We start from the raw sequence: 9,986 nt of genomic DNA, 5'->3' as shown, positions 1-9,986 counted from the left end.
ATGTTTAAATTCTGATGTGATTAACCCAGCTTGCTTTCTGTGTTGTCAGTTCTGTAAATTACTTCTGGATAAGTAAAATGGTTCAGACCTTTTTGCTAAATTAATGCTATAGGTTTGAAAATGCTCATAGGTACTGAAAATTTTGCACCTCTTGAAACTGTAGTTCCACTAACAAGAATTTTGACGAAGTGAACCTTTTTAAGAAAGGGTGGAACATGATTTTTTTCAACTAGCATCACTAGATGGCGTTGCCTAGTAGTCTAACAGTTGTTAGTTTGAAAATAGCTGAAATTGATGTAAATCGATAGACTAATTAAAAAATATTTAAATCTTTCACTATAGATGTCTTTTTTTTCCCCCTTTTGAATCATGCCTCTAATTGTTCAAGAGAGGGAATCTCATTTAAGTATTATTTCTGCACATATAGCTCTTAGACAAGCTATCTGCTGTAGTTTCTCCTGTGGTTCCGCTCTCTTCCTTAGCTTGCTTGAAAACTTCTTGAAGTCACTTGCTGAGGGACTGAAGCTCAGCCAGACCCCATACTGCTGTTTCATGCATGGTTCTCTCTATACACAATTAGCCTCTTTTAATTGTATGCTGAAATGTTAGTGGAAGGGCTGCTCAGAGGATGCTGGATCAGACACAGGACAACCAAAAGCCATGCCAGTATTACTTTATGGAAAGCTCCTGGGATGGCATATAGTTGTAAAGTATGATGTCCACTGTTATTACAGGCAAAGTGAAATCAACAAAAGTGTTGTTTGGGTGTTTTACTCTGTTTGTTTATTTTGTGGTTTAGACACCATGCATTTTTATTCTGGCTGGTTTCCTCTGTTTTGTTAGTGGTCAGTCATGCTCCTGGCTGTAACACTGGCATGACACCACTGTGCCTGCACGTGGGGCATGACCGTGCCTGCATCCTGTTCTCTGGCTTGCTTTTTCCCAGGCAAAGCAAGAGGAAACCTGCCTTTCATGTCAGCAGTTATTTAGCTGAAAGGAGAAAGACAATCAGGTAGGTGGTTTTATTCAGGGAGGATGGTAAGGAGAAATGATGAACTCAAGCAGGTTTTGTTCAGTGCTTTCAGTACAACTCCATCATCTGCACCTTCTAAAATATAAGTGTGAATCTGGCATAACCTACTCCGTTTTCTTGGTTCATCAGCACTTTTAAATTAAAAGATCTCTCTGCCTAAAATTATAGTTATTTTAAAATTCTTTCTTAACCCATTGCACATGTTTTTTGTCAGTCTACTAAAAGCTAAAGACTTCTTGTTGGCAGGAATTGGTATAACTCATTTGTTTGGTTTCTTAATTCAAATAATGGTTCTTGTTACTGTCAATCAATTTGCCCAAAATTCTACATTTAAGTGTAGAGTGTGTACACCTCTGGTTGCTCTAACACTTGTCCTTACAAAACAGTATTTTTAAAGTTTTTACAGTAGAGTTTTTAGGATAACGTTGCTTATTTATATTAAGAGCTTGGACACCTATAAAGTAATATCAGATTTCACAAAAGATTGAGAAATAAAAAAGCCAAATTAAAGAAACCAACAAACAGTAGGCATGTACTGGAATGCATTTTGATGACAGTAGGTCACCAAAACTACTGTTTACTTAAGAGATTTGAAACTAGGTGCTAGACTCTTCTTTGACCAGCTTTCTGAACACCACTGCAGTGTATGTCTGTAGATTAATGTATTTTTTTTATGAAGCCTCAGTTTAGAGAAATGGCAAATAAGAACTGGGAGGGGTGGCGGGGGGCGGGGCAGAGAGCAAGGCTCTTTGAGAACCGCAGCACAACCAGCAGCCTCCACTTCTGTGCCAGGGAAGCGGTAGAAGGACACCGTGACAGAAAAACCCTTAACCTTCTTTTACACGTCTATATGTTTGGAAGTCAGAATGAATGGAAATAACGATGAAGTAATCAAATCACCTATGGGCTAATTTTTCATCACAGTGTAATTGATAACAAAGGTACAAAATTTGGTACAGAAGAGCACTGGTGGGAGAGGTCTGCATTCTTTTAAACAGCCCAGTCAGTAAAGTACTGAAGCATATGCTTATCTGCCGTTGAAGTCGGTGGGTTTAAAGCACTTGCACAAACACTTTCCTGAGTTGGGTCCAAGGGCAGGGAGTTGGTTAAGTGGGGCCAGATGCAGAAGGAAAGAGGGGAAAGTAGTGTGGTGATCATGAGTCAGAAATAGCTATTGCATTCAGTGTCTCAGAAGAAAGCTTTACCTGTAGTTGTGCAATGCACTGATGATTTTTTAAACAGATCTCAAAACCTTGTCTTCAAAGATGTCTGATCCACCAGTGGCTCTGAAAGGGGCTTAGCCCCATGTCAGGTCAATGCATTTGGAAAGCATAGCCTTTGGTGCCCAAGCAGGGTGAGGAGAGACATAGCGGGAGAAGTGGGGCCTGCCTGCTGTCCCCTCGCCTTTGCCAGCTTTCTTGTGGCAGTTTCAGAAATACGCCATTCAAAGGAGTAATATTTCTGCCACAACTCCATCCCAGTATGCTGTCTGCAAGCAGTGGGGGGCAGAAATATGAAGCCAGTAGTTGTCAAGAACTGCTCACTATATTGCTATTAGGAAGGACTTGTTTCATGAGCTTAAAATCAAAGTACACATTCAGTGCAAGTTTTTCACCTAATTTTTACATGAGGGCTGAATGCTCATCTAATCCTGTTTATTTGGGGGCATTCAGCACATAATACTAAATGTGCTTGATTTTTTTTTTGTTTGCAGGTCACCTTTTAATGGAGCTGTAAAAGTAAGTGTAAACTGCACCTTCTTTTGTCATCAGTAAGTGCTGAAGGGTGTAATGCTCAGAGCAGGAGTGTCTCTGGGCTCACATGTGGGAGAAGGGTGGGCAACCCCTAGCACTACCCAGTAAGTAAGAGGGTTGAAAGGTAACATGGCTCTTATTCATTTGTACTGTCTGTTTGTACAGGCCTCTTCAACACTGCAAATACCTCCATGTTTGGATTTTTTTGGGGGGATGCTTGCCAGGGGATCCTGTTTCGCTGTTCTTAACACAAACATGTTTGGAAGGACAGTTTTTGCTCTGAAGAGTCGACCCACTGTAACTAATGGTTCTCCTGCCTGAATGAAAAAGAGGGTTGGATGGCTTGCCTTGATGACCTCCAGGTCAGACATAATTAGGAAATAGAGCTCAGGCTGCTACCCCATATAGGGAGGTTGCGCTTACAGAGGATCCTGGTCCTTGGGAGAAGTTAATTAAATACATTTCCACATGATGCAGGCAATTCCTGTGGTCCTTGACGATGGTGAAGAAAGCATGATCTGGATGCACTTTGCACATATGCCAGAAATGCCAGTGTAAGCCTTCCTGGTCTGCAGCTGTTGAATTCATTTGCAGTGCACATAAATGGGCAGTGACCCAAATAGAGGGGAGCAGTACCCTGCAAAGGCTTTGGGCTGCAGTCTGGGTGGGTGGTAGAATAAAAAGTCAGATCTGGGGTCACAGTGTCTTTCTGATCTGTCGTCTTCTGTGACAAGGACGGTTTACAAACCCTAGCAACTGCTGCTGCAGATCCTCCTCAGTTAACTCCCTTCCTTGGCAGCTCCTGTTTGAATAGGCAATGTCTGCATATCCATGATGATGGGAAATGAGCCTTAGGGTGCTTCACCCCAGAAGATTGGTCCCTTTCCAGACACCAGGCAGGAATGGGCAGTGTCTGGAGGTGGCTGCCCAGCTGCCAGTGCTTTGTGTGTCTGTCTGCCTGTCTGTGGCTGAGATGCCTGGCCTGGGTGCTGAGCACCGCTATTCCTCTAGCACTTGTGATTGCTAAAATTGAGATTAAGTAGTCATTTTAAGAAAAAAACTTTGTGTTTTAAGTCACAACCTTTTTTTGGGGGGTGGGGGAAACAAAGCCAAAATAACCCAACTGTTTAATCATGGTGTTTCCAGAAGGGTGGGAAAAATGCCAAATGGAAGAAAATATAGCTTTTAGCAGTTGTGAGGAGCAGCAGGTTTTGAGGATGTGTTACATGTGGCTACCATCACTGCAGAAGCTGTCTTCCTCTGCACAAAGCTGAGCAGCCCAGTGTAATGTCAGCATTGCAGGAGATCATCTAAAGCAGATCTGATGTCTTACCTCAGTGCCAGGCATATGAATTTCTCTGTTTGCTTTGAATCAGTTACAATTAAAAAAACCTTCAGCTTGCCCTCAGGGTCTGAAACACACCTTTATGAGATTGCAGGTGATTTCATCCCACTTCTGTTGTTTCAGAGCAAAATAGCTTGGATGACATTTGTTGGGTCTGTTCTGTGAACATGGAAGAGAGTCATGTTAGCTCCTGAAAGCTGGGAGCTCAGAAAGGCCTCAGCCCTTGTGCGGGCAGGCCTCTGGTGAGGGGCACTGTGGGGTCAGTCAGCTCTTACATGGAGTCGTGTGTGTATTTAAAAACTATAGACCAAGCTTGCAGGCAGTGGGCTGCTGCCAGAGATTTTCTGTCTCCTCTGGGAGCTGCTCTCTCTGTGTGAACTGGGGTGCGTGGCTGCCAGCATTAGGAAACACAGAGCGGGGCTGAGGCAGCAGTGAGCCCCTTCCCGTGCCACTGGGAAGATGGTGAGGGGCAAGAAGTGCAGGTGAGCTGCCAGGCCTGACAACACACACCACAGAGACTGCCAAAAGGCAGAGCTTCACAGAGGGATCAATACTGTAGGGGAAGACCAGCTGGCCTGACTTTATCTCAACGGCTGCCTGCTTGGTATGGAAACATCACTGGATCCTGCGAGGAGCTGTATGAATATACCAGAGACCAACACAACCGAGCCAAGACGGCCGGTGCCCATGAGAGAGGCCCCCTCCACGTCCTGCACTTGTATGGAGAAGACAAGTGGAACAAGCTGGGGAGGGAAGGCTGGCAGAGTGTCTCTCAGGAGAAGCTATGCCCTTGCCTTGTATTCTAGTGCTCCAGGAAAATGGCAATACTGAAGTAAAAAGATTTTTTTTTTTTTCATAAAAACAAAGCATTAGAAGAAACAGAAGATTTGACTGGAGCTTGCTGTGAGGAAATACTCATGATTTGTGCGGGGACAGAGTGGTTGATGTGGGAAGTTTTGTGTGTAGGGCTGCATAATGAGGCTTGCATGAGAGGCTGTCCTCTGCCTGTCCCCCAGCTCAGAGGCACTGTGGCATAGCTTTATTTTTTCAGACATTGCGTGAATCGACTCAGGAGCAGGAGGTTGAAGCAGCAAGACAGCTGTTATCCTTTCCTTGGAGACTGGGAAGTATCAGCATGCCACTAGACCTGCTTATATTACATGTACTAAACACACTTGGTTCCTTTCTTCTGTCTGTTTTTTATCAAAAGGTTAAAGCATAGGCTGAAAGAAGAGGGACTTTGAAGGGCAAGGCCCCCTGCCTCATTATGCATTAGGTACCTTGTAATAAACAAATGAGCTGAAGGCTGCTGTCTCCTGCGTGGTCTAATTCCTGTTGTACAGATGCACAAAGGATTGCAGGTGTTCAGTTCCTGCTTTCTCGTGATGTTCAGGGCTGCTCTTCTCCTGAGCACCTTCTCCACCTGGAAGCCTGCTCTCTGACCGCGGAGACACTCTCTCACCCTGTTGGATGTCAGACAGGGAGGGGGAGGATTGCTGTTTCCAGGGAAAGTATATATCCTTGGCAGTGAGCGTTTACCTGGGAGAGCCAGCAACAAGTTTGGGTGCCTGCCAGTCCATTCCAAAGCTGTGATATGGCAAACCTGGGGCAGAAGGAGAGAGGGCACCCAGCAAGTGTGGAGAACCACACCTAAAAGACTAGTTTTGTCCAGCTGTGCCCCCTGGGCGTACCTTGGCCTAGCTGGGTCCCAAGTGCTTCTTTTCACATTGCTAACCACACTACAAGAGCAGCAGTCTAATACAGATTTGCAGCCTTCTCCCTCTTTGGTCCCTGGCAAGATGAGCGCTTTCAGGAGTAAGGTTGGAGAAACACCCCCGTATAGCAGTAGGCTTCACAGCTTTTTTGATGGCTGATCAGGACTAAATGAGCATGCCTTTGCTTCCAGCTTTATATGGTGGAAGGCAGCCCACCTCTCCAACAGTCTTGTCAGCTAGATGTTCTTTCTGGCAGCTTCCCCCATGGTATCTCTTTGCTTTGAAACACGTCTTGTGATCCTGCTTTTGGCTGGGCAGTGATACAAGCAGACTGGTGCGGGCGGCGTGGCTCGGCTCTGGGGTTAGTAGTGGTTGCTGGCCGCGTCGGAGAATAGCCCATGCTTCAACGCATTCCCTGACCCGTTCTCCAGACAACTTGCTTCTCTGCATCATCCCAGGGTTTCTGGGATCTCTCTTATAACCCTTATAATCTCTCTTGTAACTTTTAGCTTGAGGCTTCAGGATTATTTTTTCTTTTATAGTTTTTTTGAATTGTCCAGAGGTACTTACTGCTGGCATTCATGTCTGGCTTCTAGGTCAGGCATGAAAATAAGCTGAAATCTCCACTCTCTTCCTTTTGCTGCTGGACAGTCAGGCTGTTAAAACCTCACTTCCCTGGAAAGACCCTGGGGCTGCAGGGAAAGACCTGAGCGAGGAACTCTGTGTAAGTAGAACAGGAGATGGAAGTATCCACCAGCCAGCAACAGTGACAAATGCAGAAGCACCGTCTGTATTTGTTTGAATTAGGAGGACAAGGAGGCATTTACAGAGATAGAAAGGAAAGCACAGTTTAAGCATATTTCATATGTATTTGAGTTTAAAAGCACATAAATGTTTATAATCAAACAGATAATTCAAATATAGTAAAGTATACCTTCAACAAGGAAATGCTGCAAGCTGAGGGGTTTGTGATTGCTTTGTTGACAGAGGATGGACTTCAGTGAGGCTATTGCAGTATTGACTTGAAGAGGATGGATTTGCTAACAGGGCAGGTGATGCTGTCTGGTCTCAGACAAGGAAAAATAATAATAATAAATGAGGGAAGTTAAGAAACTAGTGCCAGCTTGTGGCATTTGATGAGTAATCTCAAACAGCCATATTGATATTGTAGCTTTAAAGTTATAGAAATATACGAGGGTGAAAAGGAAGATTTCATTCAGTAGACAGGATAGCGGCAGCCAAGAGAATTAGTTTACATTTTTACTAGGCATTCTCATTAAGGGAATGGGAGAGCAGGATTTATATTCTTCCCGTCTCATAAGGCTTATATGGGACGTTTCAGTACTGAGATGCTTAAGCATCTCAAACTAATGAAAAGATCATTTCAGGGCTCTTGAACTGCTTTATAGCTTGTGATAACAGAAAAGATATGTTTATTTCTGTAAAACAGATATTAAATCCAAAGAAATTATAAACCAGTTTTTAGCTAAAGTACTGGAGGTCTGGTTCATTTTCAATTTTATTACCTTATTTTATGCTGTTTATTAATTCAATTAGCTATACTAATTCATTAGCTAGACATTATTGATGTTAATTATTGTTAATTGGTAAATGTTAATTATTAATGTTAATTCATTAGCTATACTTTAAAGTATTCTTTATACTCTTACTACACAGTTGTAGGTAAAAGCACAAGTTGCTGTCTTTTTATGAATTTTGGATGAAGTAAATCTTACTGGTGTTTCTTAGTGTAGAATATAATATAGCGTATTGGTATAAAGCAACTCCATTAACTTCAGTGACATTGGTCAAGCCTCAGATGAGGTTGAGAACAGAATTTGGTCAAAGGGATTGAGTACACTTGTCCATTTTAATAATGCTCTGCCTAGCTAATGCCAGCAAAATATTTCCTATACCGACTAAATATACTAACCAGTATATACCCTACATATGTTCTGTGAAAAGCTATAGATTAAAATAGCTTTGCCGAAATCTTTTCTACCTCCTCCATTAAATTTGGGGGAACATCTATTCAGAAAGCATTTAAATAGAAAAATGTTCTGAGTTTTGGGTCTTCATTGGTCTTCATTGCCTTCCCCTCCTCTCACCCTGTTGCACATTTCTCAGATTTGCAACTAAAAGCCATTAATAGCTCAAGAGCTAAACCTGCTCCTCAGACGGACAAAGGCAGTGGCTAGTTGTGAGAAACCAGCTCTTCCACTAGATCGTCCCTGGTTTCCTGAGAGCTAGTTGAGGTCTCTGGTAAATCTTCAGGAAAGGGGAGAATAGAACATCCTCCTGTAATACGTTCCGCATGGGATGTTTCTAAAATTGTTCCAGCCAGCATAAACTCTATCTCTTTAGGAACAGAGGTAATACAGTGTATTACGCTGAGCTCATTTATCATTTTAAGGCTCCTTTTAACTGACCACTTGCTGCTGACATTTGTAACATTTCCCAGATAATAGAACTGAGCCACTGTCTGACTTGCTCTAACCACCGGGAAAATGGTCCTCTTCCCTCCGCTCCTCTCCACCAGTTCCCACGGACCCGCGGCTGACAGCTCCTCAGCAGTCATGTGAATTCCCCCTCTGAGTCTGGGCCTGAGCACTCAGCTTTTGGTTCATTTTTGGACGTGGTTTTGAATGCTGCTCTCCTAAGTAAGAATCAAGATTGCATCCAGCTGTTCCAGAGTATTGCAGTTTTTCTGAACGCGTGTTCATTCTGGAACAGCCCTACTGAAACCAACAGAGGAGTGGGACATGCCAGGTGTATCCCTGCTGGCTCTGAACAAATCCCTGCCTGATAACATGTTTCAGTTTAACAGTGGAGTGAGTTTATTGACATTTCAATGTTCATAATTAGGTTTCAAAAGTTAACATTGCGCCAGCATCAGAAAAGAAGTTGAATGTTGTCTTGGAGTCAAATTTCAGACTTGGAGTCACGTGCTGCTGTGTGTGCAGTACTTCTGCTGGGACAGATAGCTGTAGCCTCTCCTCCCACAGGTATTCCCATCTAAGACCAGCGACTGACAGTATAGGGCACCCTGTCCATCCTTTTGGTGCAGGACGTATGTGGGCAGGTCCCCAGGCTGAGGGAACTGTCCTGACCCCTTTCCAGCCAGACTTTTCTGTCTTAAAAATCCTGTGCAAGCACCTTCATTTGAGGAAAGTCCCTTGGGATGCAGTGAGTCTGCTGACATAGTCTTGTTTACTTCGTCAAATAAGCAAATTACTCCCTACCTTGGCAGAGATTATTTTTGGTGTTTCTGAGAAAAGTGCAATTAAAAAAACCAACCACATAGAGTTTGAGGGTTTAGTTTTTGAGCGTTGGGTCTTTCTGGTTTGTTGTTGTGGGTTTTTGGTTTTGTTGTTAAAACAGCTGTGGGATCCATTGAAGTCTGGAGGTGGTGTTTGACTCTGAAAACTCCTCCCAGTTACAGCATAGGGCACAGCCCAGGCACTGTCCAGCTGGTAGAGGCCTGGATCAATAACCACCCTATAGATAGCTTCCACTCCTCTTAGCATTACCTGTCATGTGCCAGGCGGGGAAATGAATTGATGCTGAACTCAGACAGGAGCTGGCTTGTTCCCAGGGTTCATTCATGGAGTCGCCACAGACAAGGCCAGCTCGTGCCTCCCTCAGCCTCTGGTGTGGTGTACATTCCCAGAGCAGAGCAGCGTGGTGGCACTGAGGCGTTTTTTGGGAAAAGCAACTTTAATCTTGGTCCATATTATTTATGTGCACCACGTGCTGGTGGAGTTTTTCTGCTGCTCTTGCTCTTACTGGTTGCTTGTTTCTGCTGCTGGAGCCTGATCGTTCTTAAGGATTTGGTCATGATTTGGTAACTGTGTAGAAATCCCTGAGAATGGTTTTGTAGGTTTTAACTGGGTTTTGGGTACTTTTGCCAATATGTCTTCTGTGGGTGTTTCTATGCTGTCAGACTGGGATATTCAACCTGAGGCTGACTAAGAACTTTGTCCATCAGGGAGAGGATAGGATTAGATGCCGCTGCTGGCATAATTTTTTGTGGTCTTCAGTAATACAGATATATTTTTAATCTGGGTCCTCAGCTAAAGTAAAAATAAAGCATTTGAGAAAACTAAATCCAAAGCAAGCAAATGTTTCTGTTGTTTATG

At 43.6% G+C, this 9,986-nt stretch overlaps 1 protein-coding gene across 3 annotated transcripts in view; it reads left to right on the top strand.

The window, feature by feature from the left end:
• Positions 1–9,986, top strand: part of UBE2E3 (ubiquitin conjugating enzyme E2 E3) — a 57,720-nt gene that overhangs the window by 24,804 nt on the left and 22,930 nt on the right. The window contains exons 4-5 of one of the 3 annotated variants that reach the window (XM_080400317.1): positions 2,748–2,772; positions 2,953–3,216. The exons of 1 other annotated variant lie outside the window; for it this stretch is intronic. In XM_080400317.1, coding sequence (XP_080256443.1) covers positions 2,748–2,772; positions 2,953–3,108 — 181 coding nt within the window. In that variant the 3' untranslated portion in view covers positions 3,109–3,216. Of the gene's footprint in view, positions 1–2,747; positions 2,773–2,952; positions 3,217–9,986 lie in introns of those variants that run through there. One more of the 3 variants, XR_013930172.1, reaches the window with a different exon arrangement.

This window comes from Falco punctatus (assembly GCF_963210335.1).
Source record: "Falco punctatus genome assembly, chromosome: 8".
NCBI classification, from domain to species: Eukaryota; Metazoa; Chordata; class Aves; order Falconiformes; family Falconidae; genus Falco; species Falco punctatus.
This window is presented reverse-complemented; position numbering and strand designations above follow the sequence as displayed.